We start from the raw sequence: 18,922 nt of genomic DNA on the forward strand, positions 1-18,922 counted from the left end.
TATTTTTATTTATTTTTTTTTTTTTTTTGAAATTAAATTTTAAATATTTTTACATAAAACTTTATCATTACAAATATTTTGTTTTTTCATTTTTGATCGATTTATATATTACTTGTTGATTGCACTGTAAATTATTATTTCAAATTCTATATTTTTTATCTTTTTACTTTTTAGTCACACTTAATATTCATTGTCTTTCCCATATATAGATATAGTTTACTGTAGCTGATTCCATATTCGTTTCTGCCTAAAAAGTCAGTACTTTATTTTGGTGCTAAAGCGCAAAAAACCAGTTCAACTCTTTGGCTCTTTTATTTATTTTTTCTTTTTTGGCGGCATAGTGGCCAAGCACGTGGTTCGTCGCTGCGTCCAACCGGTACCGGTTTGTGTTTCTGTTTCGGTTTCTGCTCTGCTGCTGCTACGATGACGTAGCTCTTTGGGAAAATAAAAGAATAAATGAATAAAAAAAAAAAAAAACACATGTGTCTAACTTGCGATCTCGCAACTCGACTCAAACGGTCCATGACCAAAATTTGGTTGTTTAAAGTGCGCAGCGGGGTCAACGCTTCCAAGAGAAATATTTAAAAATAAATAAAAATGAAAACAATATGAGTGTGTTGTTCAATTAAAAGCGTGCCCGATGGCTTTTCATAGAAAGTCCCTTATCAAATTATTGAATGTAATGAATTTTCTCAAGAGGTTCGAGTAGCTGCGCCCTAGCATAATTAAAAACCCATTAAAGTGAGTTATATGCGAAAAATGTTGCAAGTGCTGCAAGTAGTAGAGGCATTCAAGATTTCTTCAAGTATGTGCCGCACCCCCCTCGTTCTCCCCCTATTGGCAGCCTTGAGAGTCCCTCCACTTCAGAGTTGCATCTAGCTCTTGCCGGGCCATTTGTCTTTTATGTCAATCAGCAGAAATTTATTTCGACATCGGGGTACTTTGTACTTGTATTCACTTTTTTCTTAACTTTACTGCTTTGTTCGTTTTGTTTATTTTGAATATGCTTTCAAGATTAATTGGTATTTGTGCGCTGTATTACAACAGATTTTAATTGATTTTAATGATGCAAATTACTGCTTGTGGTCTTCGAGGGAGAAACAAAAGCCATAAATCTATTGCTTAATTATGGAAATATGCTCCAAGACTTGAGAGAATAATTGACATTTGCGTTCTTTCTACGCCGAAAATCTAACATTTGAACCTATGCTGATTTTTACAAAATCTTTGCTTCTTTATGTTCATAAATGGTTTTACAGACTATAGAGATATTATAAGTTTATATACACACACATCTTACAGTAGAATTCAGAATCGTTTTCAAGAGAAACCAAATTGTTTATACACAAGCTCTGATGTTGATATAATATGTATGTTAGAGCAACTATTCAAAAATATATTTTTTGCTCATGTATTTCTTTCATTTAATATATACAAATACGTCAAATGTACATAATTTACCCTTAACTTAGCTTTAAATTTGACGATTTGATTAATGCTTTAAAAAGTCTGAATTCAAGTTCATTTGTGAAGCTCAAGATCGGTTCACTTAATTAGCTTCTGCATGATATCGATGGGGAAGGGAAAGACAATGGACTGCGTATCCTCGTTGGCAATCGTGTTGAGTGTTTGCAGATAGCGCAGCTGGAAATTTATATCGACTCATAATTATAGCTCAAAAGTCATTTATGAGAAAGCGAAAGATGAATCCCCACCTGCAGAGCTATGGGATTCGATTCCATGATGTCGGCGGCCTCCTTCAGTGCCTTGACGGCATCGCGTTCTCCATTTGCAGCAGCTACCTTGGCCATTGCCTCACGGCGCGCCTCCTGCTCCACGGCCATGGCACGTTGCAACGACTCCGGCATATAAATATCGGTGCTTTATGGGGATGAGAGAAAAGAGCTATTAAGACTCGAACGTACTCAAAATTAGATTGCTACTTCATTGCGAAGAGCATAAAATGGGTTTGTGGCTCGTTTTGAGCACTCATAAATTCCATTCGATGTATGAATAATTTAAGATCTCATGAGCGAATCCCAACAAAAGGCAGCAAGATAATGAAAAAAACCTGTCAGCTAATAATGTCTGAGTTCTTAATATAATCCTGAACTAAATAGAAAATATATCTTCTTTTTTATAGCTTGTGAAAGGTTGAATTGTTAATATTATTGAATAGAATATTATGAGATTATTTATAGATCTAACTCGATCTTACTTTATGTCTGAAGGCCACTTGTATTCGATAGCATTTGTTCTAACTTCTTCTACTCACATTTCGACACGTTCAATGCGAATGCCCCATGCTTCCGTGGCGCCAGTGGAATCTAGCGCGGCCTTAATTTCCCTGGACAGGGCCTTTTTGGAGCTGACCAGCTCGATGAGCATGTAGCCGCCAGTGATATTCCTGAGAGTTGTCATGGCCAACAGCTCACAGCAGCTTTCGGGGTCCATTACTTGCAGGACGACGTCAAGTGGATTCCTGACACGGTAATAGAGGACAGCATCCACGCTGATGGTCACCGAGTCCTTGGTGAGTATGTCCTGTGGGGCCACATCGAGAGATGTGGTGCGCAGATCGATCTTGCGATATCTATCAACGCAGGGCAGTACAAACACCATGCCAGGGCCACGTGCACCGCCCGGGCGCAAGCGACCCAGCCGCAATATCACGGCCCGCTGATACTCCTGCAGAATGATCAAGCACATGAATATCGAGATGGGAAACGTGATGAACATCAGTATGAACGATAATGCCACGAACGCTACTTCGATGGGTTTACTGGGCTGACCCTCAGCTATGTGTGGATGTTTGAGAGATTGTTAGCATGGGATGTTGAAAATTTCAAACTTTATTTTACTCACTAGTTTTAACATTGCGGTGCTTGTTAACCTCCTCCGCTGAATCGGAGCTCAAAGAATCCGAGTCATGTTTTTCTTTGCTGTCTTCAGGCATATTGATATCATGGCTGAATTCTGTTTTCTTTTCATTCTGCATTTCCAATAATTTTCACTTGATGCAAATTTAAGCAAATAATATACAAAGAAATATCTCAGAAACTATGTAAATATATAACTCAAATTTGTAGAATCACAACATATATTAAAACAATTCAATATTGACATCAAAGGAAAGGTTTGTTGAGAGAAAACAATCGAAACTCTTTTCAAATCAAAAGATTTATTATTATTGTTTTGCTATTTCTTCACATTCAATCATACATCTGCTTGCAAAGTTTATATTTTATCATTATTTTGGCTGCGACAGCACACAACAGTGGAAAGTTAATAGAACTGTCATTCATCATCATCTCATCTTCCTGTTGACTAAATATTTGACAGTCCACTCAAGCACGTGCCCAGCAAACTGTTTCGTTGCACACAATTCGATAACAGGTAGTAGCAAAATTGGAATGAAAACAAAATAATTGAAATCAAATAAAAGAAAAGAAATACTAGAAGAAAAACAAAAAATATTTCTAAATATAAATTCAGTTTCAAGTGTCTCTTTGTTTCTTCTTTTCATTCGTTTTTTCTTTACATGTTTAAACGCCGTATCCGGCTGAAATGTTTTCCATGTCAATTTTATTAATTGAAACATTTTTTAACCTTCAACTGAATTCGGTTAAGCGGCAAATTGAAAACATGCAAAGGCATCAAAAAGCAGCCGTCGAAAAAAATAAAAAATACACATACAAAAAAATACCGAAAACAATTTAAATATTTAATTGCGCACAGTTGTGAGGGATCGAAGATGCTTCTTATAAAGCACACAAAATTAAATTACAAATAAATTAATATAAATTATGAAACCTCGAGGCTCAAGACCGATTAGCTGCGGATCGTTTTTTGTTTGGTTTTATTATTATTTCTGTTTTTTTATTATTTACTTAAAAGCAGCATAGAAAATGCATTCATTTTTTGGGGTGCCTCCGAATTGAAATTGATGACAAATTTATTGGGCATTACGAATTAATTAATTAGCCGCTCATTTGTTTGTCTAATTTCGTTTTAATTAAATGTTGCCCAATGAGCTTCTTAGATAAATCTTTGCCAAGTTTTTCAAGCTCTGCGAGTATTTTGTATAATTTTTGTTTATCTTTTCAAAACTGAAGCGGGAAACGAGCCGGTCTTACAATTTATGAGTTTACAATTTGCATATAAACTAGAAATTAAATTTCAATATTCATTTAGCTAGTTGGGGCTGTAACTCGATTTCGCGGCACGAGCTTTCAATTTGAGACAGTTTTTTTTTTGTTTGTTTTGTATATTTCCTGTCTTGATGTGGATTTAATAAAAAAAATAAAAATAAAAACTTTCCTATTGATTTTTATTGTATCAAAAAATTGTTGTAAAAATACATGAGAATAAAAAATAGCTTAGGAAATTTAACAAACTAAAATGCAGATTTAATTCTTCTTCTTCTTTAGTTAGATAATATTTCTTTAATTAGATAATATTGCTGTTTACTTAGCATCTGCTGATTGCCAATAAAAGCTTTCAATTAATGGAAAATGATAAATAACGGCTTACAATTTGCACAGTCAATGCGTTAATTTAATGACTAGCATCAAACAAAACGATCGATTGATCCATTAAATTAATTGAGTGTACGGAAAATGTTTCGCTAACAGGCCAGACAATGAAGACAGGAACGGCGGGGTGTTAGGGGAGACAGTGGACACACACCTTTACACCTTGCCCATTGTCACGTGCATCACGTGCATTTCAATTTAATGGGCTGGCCAGCAGCTGGTCCGAATCGGTTGGAGTCTGGCGCTAACGAGTGTGTGTATTGTGTGTGTGTGAGTGTGCGTGTGTATGTATGTGTGTATTGTGTGTTGGGTCCTCTAGACACCTTAATTGATGCAGCTCTAATAGATGCACATGCAAATGGGGCATCTGGGGAAGGGGCTTTCGATGGGGGTGTCAATTGCTGGTTAGCATACGCAACGGCCTGTCTCAGCTGTCCAAACAGATGCGATGCCCTGCAATAAATCACACATTGAGAATCAACAAGAAAGACTTGAGAATCATTTAAGATTTAAAAGCGAAGCCAAAAAAAGAAAAAGTCGTGACATATGCACAAAAATATTTTGAATACCAAGCTGACTTAAAATGCGTAGAAAGCAAAAAAAAAAAAAAAAAATTCTCGATGAAAGAAAAAATAAAGTGTTTGATTAAAGTATTATGCAGAGACCTCATGTGGCAAGAGCTATAATTGCTAATGATGACAAAGTGAGCATACGAAACTATTATATAATCTCTTAAATAAAAGTGACTATGAGAAAGATATGTATTACTAAGACTTCAAGATGCTTTAAGCAGCAGTTGGAATTGTAAAAGAAATTATGATTTATATATGTAAATAGAGTTGGATAATTACTTAGGAGGATGAATCCATACGAGTATAGTAAGATATGTCTATAAATGGATTGATTTTTAATCGATCGTTAATGTATATGTCAATATATCCATTGTTAGATGTATAGCAATCTAAATTTTTTAGTCACTTAAGCAGAGATGTAGATAGAGATAGTTTCATTAGCTCAGATTTATAAACCGATTTCTAGACAGACGAATGGAAAGATAATTGATAAATTAAGCGGTAAATAAATGGCTCAGTTTGAGATATATTAACGCCAGACAGACAAATATGTTGGCCATTTTTAACAATTATAGTAATAAAGTAAGTAATAAATAACATAAGAAAGAAAAAAATAGAATTTTCTGAAGCTATTTTATAGAGTAATCGTGCAGGGCATCTGTAGCGTTAACCCAGCTCAACTCACGTTCTGCGCTGCGCTGCTCTACTCTTGTTACTTTTGCGCCATGCACTTTAATTAAGTTAACAACTGTCTCGGCCAAAAGAGCAACAGCCAAAAGCAACGATTTTTTTTGTTGCTTTCCTATTTTCTTTGATTTTGCTGCCGCTGGAAAACATCAGACAAAAAGTTACCGCGGTGCGACTTAGATTAGGAGGCGGGAGTAAGCGCAAGAGGAAGACGGGACTTGGCAACTGGTTGCATAAAGAATCGATATTGAGATGGGGCAATTAGCGTGGGTGCCAGGGGCAAGAGGCGCAGTACGTGGGCTGGGGGTGGACGGCATCGACACCTGTTGTCGAGTAAAGCTAAATCCAACAGGCAATTACGAAACTTGTCTCACGCCAAACAGGTTTGTGCGCCCTAAGGGGGCTGTCAGAGAAGGCGTGGCATTGCACTTACAGTCAATAGTTAAAGCTGCGCTCAGTCCAAACCTTGAGCCACCCACATTTTGAGATCAGCTTGCTATAGCGATGTAAAACAGAAAGCAAAACTGAAATTGTTAGAAAGAAAAACAACTCAATTTCCATTCAAGTCCAATTATCACACACGACTTTTCCCACTGTATAATTGAGGAAACGCGAAAAGCAGCTGCAAAAATGTTTGTGCTCTGCTCTATCAATTAAGTGGCAAATCGAAAACATTTATCAATAGCCAGCAAAGACTGCGGATACACATTTCTCAATAATTATGGAGCATTATTGAACGCAATCATTGAGATTATATACCTAGTTTTCCAAGTGGAACACGATTGCTCAATCGTTTTTTTAGTAGAAAGCTCGGGCAGTTGTATAATCATTCAGATTATTCAGACTATTCATGTTATTCGTGTTTCCACAGTCTTTTCGAATCGTATTAATTGTAACGACAAGTTTTTTTTAACTTGTGGAATAACTTTGAATTATATTGAGATCGAAGTCTTTGAATAAGAATCTAAGAGTTGAAGGAATTAGAATTTAATAAAAAGTTATATATATATTATACTGTAATTATTATATATGTATATGCTGTTTTAAATATATTCCGAATCTTTACTTTCTGGGGGTTACGTATATTATTTTTATTCGCAAATATCTCTAACGTATGCCGACAAATATATATAAAATTATATTATTTGAAAATAGAAAACACCGCTTGGATTGTCAGGATAACTATGACCGTGGTCTGACTTTACACATTTTTGCAATGCCATTTTTTATCTCTTCTATTTTAATTAAACTTCAACTGGATTTGCATATTTTTATTTCGTTTTTGTTTCGTGGACAACTCTAGAAAATCTGCACCCAAATGCAATTTATTATCCAAGCAGGAAAATTCAATTTCATTTGAGTTTTTCATTGAATTCGTCGCAGTCAACAATAGTTTACCCCAAACTAATTCTGTGGTCCATTGAGAGCTCTGATTTATTGCATAATCAAAGAAGAGCTTAACCCTTGCCCTCACCAACTTTTCACTGGAAAACACTCGATACTCAGCAGTAATTGAATTTTCTCACTAAAGTTTTCGAGCACTCGAAACACTTTTCACTTCACATCAATTATCTGGCATGGAGCGTAGTGTCGTAAAGCAGTAAATGAGTTAGGAACATTTTGTCTTTTGTCTCGCTCCCCAACTCCGTCGACGTCGCCGTCGCCGTCGCCATCGCCAGCTCCATCTCTGCTGTGTGCTTCCGACTGATTTTTGCTACATTCCCACGCCCAATCACAGTGGGCAGCACGTAGTGCCAGCTAAATAACTCTTAATGAGTTTCTAATTAATTTCTATACTCTATAGTCACTGAAGTGGAGAAAGGTAACAAAGTTATTTGTAAATTAATGTAACAAACAAAAGGTGATGTCTATGGGATATTTCAATATAAAAGTCATGCTCGTACATATTTTATTATTTTCTATTGATAATAATTTTATATTTGACATTAATCAAAATTATGAGATTTTATATATATCATATCATTGTCAGTTTAGCTATCGTGTATTTTGGGTATTTTGAATTCGTTTTACAGCCCTTCTCTAAGGCTCATTTTACTGCCCAGCAAGTGCAGTGAACTCTGTCAGCGCTTCGTGCTATTCTCAATTGACCAAGTGAGAAATCAAATGGGGAACGCGATAGAAGGAGCGACCTATTATCGTGGTGTCAATGCCAAATTGAGTTGAATTGAAGCGCGGTGCGCAGTGCGCACCCGCCCTCATGAAGTACCGGATTCATAACTCATGTGCTCATGATTGTGTGCGCGTGTGTCTATGTTGCATATGCAACAATCTACATTACGATCAACAACTGCAACTTGTTGCAATAGCTGCTATGAGGGTCAGAGTCAAAGTTCAATAAAATCCAATTAAACTAGCGCAGCGCCTGGCCCCAGCGCAGCCCCAGCTTATGTCGCTGGCTTCTCGTCCCTTGCCCCTTGCCCCTTTTGTTGCTCTTGCTTTTTAGTTATGCGCCCGCAGACCTTTCAGCGCTTGCCTCGTAAATCTCAATGTCTGCGCCCCAAAATTAAAGAGTGTGAGACCTGCAACAATGTTGCAAAGTTGCAGGCATTTGATTTAATAAAAGGCAACGTGAACTTTCACCGGCGTTGGCTCAATTGAATTCTGCTGCTAAGCGCTACGTGCACCATGTTGCAAGTTGTGTTGTTGCACAGTGCTGCAACTTGGCTGCGCCTTGAACAACACACAGACATTCTCTTGCGCTGCGCCTTAATTTACTTTGCTATTTTTAGCATATTTATTGCACTGCACAAAAAGGGGGTCAACTATGCGGTTACCAGAGGTCAATTTATGTCTTGTTATTTCCTTGCATATTAAACCCCACCCTTTACCCCCTTGCTGCCGACTTTTTATGAGAGTTACTTCCGGCGACGACGACTCTGGGGCGGCAGCTAAGAGTTCTTGAATTCTGTAATTCTGTAATTCTTCTGCTAGCGAGTGGCTCACATTTTTTGCCATGCGTCATAGTTAAATGTTTTAAGAGCTGTTTAAGTGAGTGGAGTGAGTGGACTGAGGTCGTCCGAGCATGAGTAACATACATTTTGCTGCGCTCATCACATAATTTACTTAAATTCGGGTTATACTTTCGGTCATAAAGTGAAAAGTACGTGACATCTAACTAACAGCTGTTGGCGAGTTTTATGGAAATTGTCTCTTTATTATTATATTTTATTAAGAGGAGTCTCTTAAGATAAACGCAACTTTACGGATCTAATACTTCCGAAAGTAGTAATCTAGTAATAAAAAAAATGTTACTACAATATTTCATGAAATTTTATGATGACAGAGAAACAGTAAATAAATAAAGTGTGAAAATTACATGCTAGAATACCCTGGAATAATATTTGTTTTTCTGCTTATTGAATTTTCACTATCGTCGGGAATACTTTATATTTATAACTAATAACTAACAAATATTTAAAAAATGTTATTAAAATCTTCCGACTCTAACAAAAACAAATACCATTTTATGTACTTTGGATTTCTGTGCAGCGAAACTTATAAAATTCTCCAGACATTCATTCAGTATTCTAAATCTAAATAATTCAATGTACTTCAACTTCAGCTATCCTATGAGTTATAGCTTTATACACATACAGATATAAATACAACTCGTTATTTGTAGACTTCAAACCATTTACTATGCCAAGCACTCGTCTCTCCTTAGCCATCTTCTAATCGGCGTAATCCTTTCAAAGTCTTCAGTGGCTGCTTTGTCATCCATCACTTGCTGCAGGCAGCTCATACAGAACACTCAGCGCACTACAGCTACAGCTGCACCTACCTACCTACACACACTGCACACTCAATTGTGTTGCAATATTTAAATTTGGACTCAACGTCTGCTTGAACTCGACTCCTCACTCGAGAAAGTTGCATGCCCCGTTGCTGGTGCCTGGGCTGGCTTTTGAAACACTATCACAATAACACATCATTTGTCAGGCAAACAAATGATGTTGCATGTAACCTTATCATCTCATATCCGCCGCAGACAGCGGCCGGTGTGCTTGTGTGTGGTGTTAGCTGTCAGCTAAGGTCAAGCGCTAAGGTTAGACACATTGGCAGAGAGAAAGCCACGACACAATGCAGAGTGTCAAGTGGACGGACAGCGGACGAAGACAGACCTTAGACGCTGTTCTAGTGGACACCAGCACCAGAAGCAGCAGCTGCAGGACATGCAGGCGACACAAGGAGTTGCCAGCCTCGACAATGGCTGCTAATGAATAAACATGGCGTCGACTACACTTCCGCTTTGGAGTAATATACTCTATTTGTCAAAGTGTAGTTGGATTTACTAACAAATTGAGTGAGCTTCGATGGAGTATGCGCATAAGTTCATTGTGTATACTTGGTTGGATAAATATCTCAATTTGTGCGTGTGTGAGGGTTAAGTTGCCTATATCATAAAAAATACAGCTTAGTTTTGAAATGTCCCAGCATTTTCTCTTTAACATCGTAAGGCTAATCATATAAATAAATTGTTAAATATTCATATATCAAGCTGAAAGCCTTATTCTTTTCAGCCTTACTGAATATGTTAAAGAGAAAGATCTAGTTGACTTACGGAACACACATATATGAATGTGTAAAATGCATGATAAAGAAAAACACTTACGATTTCATATATGCCTGCACTTCTACAAAACCTCTCCATATAAAATTTGCTTTATCCCTCGAATTGACCAGCTATAGAGTTTTATCACTAAGAGTATGCACTCTTCCAATTGCGCGAATGTTCTTGCTCTCATCTGTTATTTTTTACGCTTGCGAGCTACGTATACGCCATGTGTTTTGGCTGCGATGAAGTTTTGCGCAAACAAGCAACAAATTTATTGGGACAACATCGAGTGTCCCATGGCGCATGGCGCGTACAATGTTTCGCCTCCACTTTTCATGTATTCCCCAGTCTGAAGTGGACAGCGGCGGGTCTGTCTCTCTGTCTGCCGGTCTGTGTCTGCGGTGCTGACATTGACGCGTCTAATGATCAGCCTCGTCGTCAGCTGTCACGCCCCCTGCCATAAAGCCCACAAAGCGGACAAATGAATTGTTTTTGGGGGTTATTCGATGTGGTGTCTTTACATCTTTCGGCCAGGCTTTGTTTATACCATTTAAGCTTTTAATGGCAACCACCACACCAACAGTTGGCAAATAGAACAGGAGCCGACCAAGCGAACTTCCGTCGGAGCCGCAGTCTGTTGGGCTTCAAAGGGGGGCTTACATTACTCATGCACTATGTGCCGCTCGTTGCCAAAGGCATTTAACCAAACCAAGTTTACTAAACGCACTGTCAGCAACAGCGCTGTCTATTAAGGATGCTTAGTTAAGATATTTTCGTTTCGCAGACGAGTTCAATAGTATTTGTTTTGATGGCGTTCGGCAGCTGATAAAATGAAACTTTGTGCCACAAAACTTCGGCTGTAAGTTGAAGGGCAAAGTTTTCACATGTGCACATGAGGCATAGTGGCTGCGAGAAGTTCTTGCACACGTGTCCTCGTCTAACGAAACATATTGTGTCAAATGAAGACAATGGAGACTGATGAGAAGTCATGAAATAAAATTCGTATATATTTTTAAATAGTTATGAACAAACTAAAGTGGCTTAGAATTTTTATTTTAAACATATTAATTTAAATTTACTAAAATTGTAATTAAATGACCAATATCTGATTCAGTATTCTAATTTAAAAATCTGTGGCAGACTTTTTATAATAATCGTTTCTAATTCCAAATATTTTTTCGATTGAAAAAGAGAATTTAAGGAAAACAATTTTAGTTCAATGATTCAACAAAAGTTATCTTAAAACCTAATTCAGGTCATTGAGCATACCAATTTAATTATAGTAAGGTTTACTTCTTGACTTGGAATCACAGATGTGCTTAAAATATCAAAGAATATTTTCTCAGAACAAATCTATTCCATCGAAAAGAGAGAGGGCTTACTATCTATTATTTGAAAAAAATAAAATAAAATAAAATAAAAATAAAAATTATAATATAACGGTAATAAATACACTTTCTAATCTCCATCAACGTCTTTCGCTCTCTTTCAGAATTTTCCTCAACACTTTGGGCACAACATAGAGAACAAAAGATGAGCAGACGACGAAGTACAATCATGGGCAGCAGAAGCTGTCGGAGCAGTTGTCATTTGACAGGCATTGCCTGTGTGATGGCCCTGCTGCAGCTGGTGACACCCGGCCAGGGACACACACATCCTGTGCTCACATACAAGAATGCTTCGACGCAGTTGGGCCAGTTGGTCACATCGAGCACTCTGGTCTGGGAGACGTACGATCCGAAGGACTCCAAGCAAATGCAGTCGGCTGTCGAGGGCGGCAAATACATCTCGGATGAGGAGCACTATCCCATCTATGTGTGCCGCGTGACCATCGATGGAGTGCGCACCTCTGGCCACACCGAGAAGAAGCAGCAGCGGCACGTCTGCGTTGCAGAGCTCTTCAAGCACGCCATCAATGAGAACTTTGATGTGCTGATGAACCGTGGACACCTGGGCAAGATCGCTTGGAAGCATTGGACGAAGTTCAATGCGGGCATCCCGGTCGGCGCCATTCTCATTGGCGATGAGTCCTACATAGCGCGCCATCGTGCAGTGCATCCGCCGAATGCTGAGGGCGGCGAATCGCATCGCGGTGCGGACTACAATTTGGGACGACTGGAGCCCGTAGGTCTGGGCAAAATCAAGGTGGCGGAGAACGATCGGGAAAAGTACTATGACGATGGCGAAGTACTTGTGGAAACGGAGCCCTTCAGCTATGAGCTGCGAGACATCAAGCTGGACCGGCTGCGCACCAGCCTGCGCGAGAATATGACAGAGCTGGGTGAGTGGAGAGAGATATACAGTTACCAAAGTATAACCTAACTAAAATGGATTCTATTTCTCTTTATAGCCACCAGCGTTCTGGAGAACCGAGGCGACACTTACGCCACTATGGAGAAGATAATTAGCTACAGCTTTGACTATCTGCAGTACTGGGGCTCGCATGAGGGCGTGGCCAAGGGCCTGCCCACCAAGATCTACGAGAAGAATGTGGCCACGCCCGCCGAAATCAATTGGGCTCTGAAACGTAGCGAGAAGCGGCATGAGAATAAGGCCGTGTTCAGCAAGCTCTGGCCAGGCACGGCCATCAATGTGACGCTGCTCGGCAACTATGTGACTCTTGAGGCGCCCTACACCGCAAAGCTGTCCGCCTTCTACTACGACAGCGAAAGCGTTTCGCGCAAAATCAGCGCCGAGGTGAGTGTGCCAGCATACCTTTACGAATTCCGTTAATCTGGTGCTTCCTTTGCAGGTGCGCAAGAGCTATTTGAAGGATGTGAAGATGGAATTTAGTCCGGTTTATTGGATCGAGAATGGCACGCTGGTGCCAACAACCACCACCACGTCAACCACATCGACTACGACACATGCGACCACAACCAGCACCAACGAGCCCACGCCCATACATGAGCCGCCCATGGTGCGCGTCGAGCATGTGGGCGATAAGCATTCCGGACCCGATTCGCTGGAGAAAACTTTGAACGATTCAACCTCAACGAATGAGGTCAACTCACATGAAGCACCAGAGAACATGTCCTCCAAGGATGCAGCGCTCGCTGGCTTTGGAGTGGGCGGCAGCAACAACGCGATAGCCACAATACAGGCGACAGGATATGCAGTGATGGCGCTCGTCTCGATAATGCTGTTAAATCTGTAGATGGGCTTTGGGAGGGTCTCCCTCAATTAGCATAGCGTTTAATTGTTGTTGTTGTACCTGTTGTACCCGTCTTTGAGAGCGTGTCGTGTCTCGTAGGCATATGTAGAAGACACCGGCCCCAAAATGGAAAGATAGGCAGACATAATTAATAATTGATATATAGGACGCCACAAACGAACAAAGAACGAGACGATAACCGGTTAGCTTTCTGTGTGGGTGTTCAGTGGATATTAGAGGCGAACAAAAGTTGATATTTTTTATACTGTCCCCCAATGCCTGCTTTTTCGTCTATATATATATATTAATATATATATGGATATACATATATGTATGTACCGTAGCGAAAACAAATTTTAAGAGAGAAACACAAAACATTCCTAAACTAGCCCCTCACAAAAGGAAATGAATCAAAAGTAAATTTACATTTATATATAGTATATATATCTTGTATACCGATAAACCATATTTAACATTTTTTAAGCTGCTTTGCATAGTTCTTTATTTTTTTGTCTAATTTTCAGGCTTTTTTAGATATTAGTTTGTTAAGCGCAAAAGCATTCACAATAAGCTGTAGTAAAAGTAAATGAATTAATTGATTGGGCGCCTGATATAGAATTGCTATAAAGATATGTACGTTCTATGATATGATGTATATGTATATGTCTAAAATGTAAAATCTATGTAAAACATAAGTAATATATATATATATAATAATATATATATATATATACATTTAAGTGAAAACACTCCAAATATGTAAATTAATTACTACTTTTATTTTGTTTGTCTGTGTCCTGCGTCTGCCCTAACCCGATACTCCCTACTCTTCAGCTTTATTTTGCTCGAATTCTTTATCCTAGTTTAACATACGCATGTATCTTGTATTTTGTTTTCAAATAAGCAAAGAATCTCCCAAAATAATTTTACAATTTTGTTTAAAGTAAACAGAAACAAAATAAAAAGAAATAAAGCTTGTAAATTAAAATTATTTGAAAACCTGTGTCGATTAATATACTTTTACCGATTGGCAGTTATTAATTAATTAATGGAAACACTTGCGTTTACTATAAGTTAAATTTCAATTTTGTGTATATATTGTATATTTAAATTTGAATATTTTTCCAAACGTTTCAAAGTTGCGTCTCTTAGGCATTTAAGTTCTTCACTTTCAACCTGAGTTTAAGCCCCAGCACTCACTTTGTCTATACCCAATATTTATTTGACCTGTTCTCAATCTTGTCTGAATTGAAATTAATTTTGAAATATTCTATAAACTTGTTTATCTCAAGTCAGCTGATCAAATTGTTGTCGATGCGATATAATTTGATACGATATGTTCGTGTGCTGTGTAAACATTCGCTTGCCTTGTACTTCAAAATGTTTACATAACTTGACATTCATTAGTTAAATGTAGCTGATGGATGGGTTTTGTTTTCTGTTTTCCTTATGGAAGTCGCCTCTAACACGATAGAGGCTGTCGGCTACATGTGAAGTAAATGCTTAGCCCAAGGCTAATTCTAATCAACTATCAAACTGTGGGAAAGGAAGTCGTTTTAAATCATCATCAAATTCAACTAATACTACGTTTAGATATTTTTTAATTTCTCTGCACTTGAATACCCTCTGTGTCTGTTGGCAGTAAACTTGTTTAATTTTAATTATTTATTTTATTGTCCTAAGTTAGGCATTCTTGAGGCGGGCCTTTAACGAGACCTCAATATACACCTCAAATGGTTTCTTTAGACACCATATAAATCGTTTCTAATTATCGCTATGATATATGCTTGACACAGCGCGTCATTAGACACACATTTATTACCCAATTACAACACCTGCAATTCTAGATTTATTTTTCAATACACTTCATGTAGTGAACAAGGAATATTGAGTTTATAATTTAATTTGTAACAATATCGATACTAACAAATTTATTACAGTTCTTGTTGATCAATGCCAAATCTCTGTCCAAAAATCTTAATGTACTAGCCAATGACTTTATGACCTTTCAAATATAATTTTAAATTCTTTGCGTAGTTCACTTGGTAATGAAATATTAAATTATTATATTAGACTTGATATGAGCATTAAAATACTTCTTATTTATTATTTTGGCCAACCTATTTCATAAAACTAAATAAGATTGCAGTCGGTTACTACCTGTTTTTAATTACTTGATGAAACTGAAATTCTATTCTGAAAGTAGTGCATTCACCTTTCGGTTAGAATCGTTCACTTATTTTTCTATTGTTTATAGCTTCTGTTAGCCAATTACAGCAAACGCTTTGACAGTTAGACAACATAACAATGGGATAAAGCACGTTGATATGCTGTAGATAAACAACCAGATGTCGTCTATTAGTCATCGGCTTCTTGGCCAGGTTCGGGGCTCGGGCCTCAAAAGATATTGCGGACCGGCTTTCAAGAGCCGCTAATTAGCTGCTTTTGTGAATTTAAATAACAAATTAGCGAATGGAACTGCCATGCAGTCTGGCTAGGGTCTCTCGATTATAATGCAAAGCGCGTTCCGATAATGATATATACGCTTGCTATGTGTGTGTCTGCGTGTGTGCGTGCACCTATACTTATCGTGTCTATTACCACGATTTTTTATTACACATCTGTTCAGGTGTCGGGGCTCTGCGCCGCTGTGAGCACTTCATAACAAAAGGTCTACCGAAAAAGCGGTTTTATTTTTTATTGTTGTTGCTTTGTAATTTTATTTTAAATTGGAATTTGCGTTAGTTGTTTTTATACCCTGAACCCATTGAAAATGGGAAATCAGGGTATAATGGTTTTGTTGAAATGTATGTAACAGGCAGAAGGAGGCGTGGCAGACCCCACAAAGTATATATATTCTTGATCAGGGCGACGAGCTGAGTCGATTTGGCCCTGTCCGTCTGTCTGTCTGTCCGTCTGTCCGTCTGTCCGTCTGTCCGTCCGTCCGTCTGTCCGTCTGTCCGTCTGTCCGTATGTTTGAACGCGTCGATTTCCGAAGATATAAGAGCTAGAGACTTGAATTTTTTTTTTAAAATGACCGTATATACAGCGCGGACGTCGAGTTTGCTTTTAAAATTCGAAAAATCATCCCGTTATGTTTTTATCGAGTAAAAACATTCAAGTTCAAATCAGATGCCTCTATAGCTAATTGTGAATGATTTTTCTTTTTTTAAATTACTCAAATATTCAATATAATATGTAGATCATATGCTGAAAGTTTCATTAAATTCCGTTCAGTCAAAAATTAATAAAAAATAATCAAATATTTGGCCAATTAACAAACGCACGTGCAGCAGCTACAACAATAACATCACATCAGCTGTTAGTTTCGTTTAGTTTTGGTAGATGGCGCAGCAGCAGTGAATCTATTTGAGTTTTGCCAGCGCCACCAGCAGGAGTGGGGTGGCCTAGTGTGTTAGCTGGATGACGCTCGATCAAGAAGTCGCGGTTCGAATCCCGATCGGTGCAACACTGATGTTAATTTTTTTTAATTGTTTCAAAATATTTTTATATTTTCATAAATGCGTTTTCTATTTAATTTATATTTTTAAATACACCGAAATTGAAATTTTAACTATACTTTATGTGCGTTTTTAATAGTTTGGTTATTCTAGCAGATTCTTAGAATCACATCAGCAGTTAGTTTCGTTTAGTTTTGGTAGATGGCGCTGCAGCAGTGAATCTAATTGAGTTTTGCCAGCGCCACTAGCAGGAGTGAGGTGGCCTAGTGTGTTAGCAGCGTGACGCTCGATCGAGGGGTCGCGGTTCGAATCCCGATCGATGCAACTGATGTTAATTTTTTTTTAATTGTTTCAAAATATTTTTATATTTTATTAAATGAGTTTGGTATTTTATTTATATTTTTAAATACATTGAAATTGAAATTTCAGCCATACTAAATGAGCATTTTTATTTGTTGGGTTCAGGGTAGTATCTAGTCGAGCACTCTCGACTAGAATTTTCTTACTTGTTGTTTCTCACTTGTTTATATACATACTTTTGTTGGAGATATATATTTTTAAAGCGTGACCACATGAAGTTGTTTTGCTTTAAACGGGTTCCCAGCTGATGCCAATTGAATTGCTGGCATTGTTAGCAATTGGGCGTGGCAGCCGCCCAATCTTTTGGCTCTTATGGCTTTGAGCCGCGGGGCACGTTTGTGCGTGTTGCGCCAATTTTATATATATGTATATATATATATATTTTTTTTCTTCGTTTTTGGGGCGGCGGTCGAGTTGATTAACCCCTGAACTCGTGCTGCGATTCGAGCAGTGGCTTTCGGCTCATTATGCGGTCGATGTATGTGGCAAATGGCAATTGGAATTTGATATATGCTCAATTTGAGCATCGTTGATGTGCTAAATGATGATGATAGTATCAATGGCATAGCATACGGATTGTTTAGAGCAGCATCAGCTGTTGGCTAATACCTTTGGCTGTTCAATTAAATCAAATGAACTGAGAAGTCTTTAAAGCTTTGTTGTGCATGAGAGTAAAGTAAAGTATCAATGCATATGCTATGTACTTGAGACATAGTCTAAGGACTTTTACGAAATATACTTTTAAAACAAAATTGTCTTTAAATTACCTTGAAATATATAAATTTATATGAAAATATTTAGTTTCACTTAATGTTTACTCTGTAAGAATTATTTTATTTATCTCATTAAACTTATACCAATGAAATAAATCAAAATATTGAATATTTCTTCTTCTTTATATTCATTGATTTATTAATAAATATTCTACTTCAAACTTGCTGAATCTGTATCACTTTTCTATTATTTTGTGATATATATTTTCTTCTGTATTCCATTTCGCTAGCTCCATTCATTAATAAATGATTGAATTGTTATTTCTTTCAATTTCATCGTATTATCTATTCTGTTTCCAACAGATTAAGGAAGTTGTTTAGCTAACACACTCTTATATTACTTCAATTAATTTTGTAAATTTGCGTTTTCAATAGATTTAATTTATGCACGTCTTTTAATTTAAAAATTACATAAATTGCTTAAATATTTTTGCCTTTAGCAAAATATACCTTAATCCCCTGGTCATTTAATCGATTTTTATATCAATTAATTTGCTGTATTTTGCCCAAATTGCAAATCAAAATTGATTGCAACATATGAAAGCCCGGCCGCCAATTAGCTAGTAATCAAATTAAAATATGCGTTTGTTGTGGCTAAAGTTGTTTACTTATGTGTATATATTATTTTTTGTTTTTTGAGTATTCGCATAAATTGAAAAGTATTTGCCGCTCATTTATCGCTGCGAATTAATCTGCATATGTTTAGCATGCATTACCCTCGATGAGGATGAGGTGCATCTATCCTGAATTGTTCGTCGCGCTGCTTGGCTGGCTTTGGTCTAACCAAATTTTATGCATCGCCAC

General features: G+C 37.5%; 2 protein-coding genes across 2 annotated transcripts in view; one reads left to right on the plus strand and one right to left on the minus strand.

The window, feature by feature from the left end:
- The window catches only part of uzip (beta-pore-forming protein unzipped), a 37,818-nt gene extending 23,303 nt beyond the window's left edge, over window positions 1-14,515 (plus strand). The window contains exons 4-6 of the mRNA XM_089472210.1: window positions 11,863-12,651; window positions 12,721-13,067; window positions 13,123-14,515. Coding sequence (XP_089328336.1) covers window positions 11,904-12,651; window positions 12,721-13,067; window positions 13,123-13,527 — 1,500 coding nt within the window. The 5' untranslated portion in view covers window positions 11,863-11,903 and the 3' untranslated portion in view covers window positions 13,528-14,515. The remainder of the gene's footprint in view (window positions 1-11,862; window positions 12,652-12,720; window positions 13,068-13,122) is intronic.
- LOC108615093 (stomatin-4) lies at window positions 1,398-3,148 on the minus strand. The gene is made up of 4 exons (XM_018009333.2): window positions 2,866-3,148; window positions 2,276-2,798; window positions 1,716-1,881; window positions 1,398-1,644 (listed from the first exon to the last, which is right to left on the minus strand). Exons 1-4 carry the CDS (start codon window positions 2,996-2,998, stop codon window positions 1,546-1,548), a joined length of 921 nt encoding a protein of 306 aa, XP_017864822.1. The 5' UTR covers window positions 2,999-3,148; the 3' UTR covers window positions 1,398-1,545.
- Window positions 14,516-18,922: the final 4,407 nt, after the last annotated feature.

This window comes from Drosophila arizonae, chromosome 5, assembly GCF_054131065.1.
Source record: "Drosophila arizonae isolate 15081-1271.41 chromosome 5, UAZ_ARI_1.0, whole genome shotgun sequence".
Taxonomy (NCBI): Eukaryota; Metazoa; Arthropoda; class Insecta; order Diptera; family Drosophilidae; genus Drosophila; species Drosophila arizonae.

Coding starts and splice junctions, on each gene's coding strand:
- LOC108615093 (XM_018009333.2), bottom strand. CDS start 2,998: ATGCAGAATGAAAAGAAAACAGAATTCAGCCATGATATCAATATGCCT. Junction 2,799..2,865: donor GCACCGCAATGTTAAAACTA/GTGAGTAAAATA, acceptor ATCCACACATAG/CTGAGGGTCAGCCCAGTAAA. Junction 1,882..2,275: donor CGCATTGAACGTGTCGAAAT/GTGAGTAGAAGA, acceptor ATCCCCATAAAG/CACCGATATTTATATGCCGG.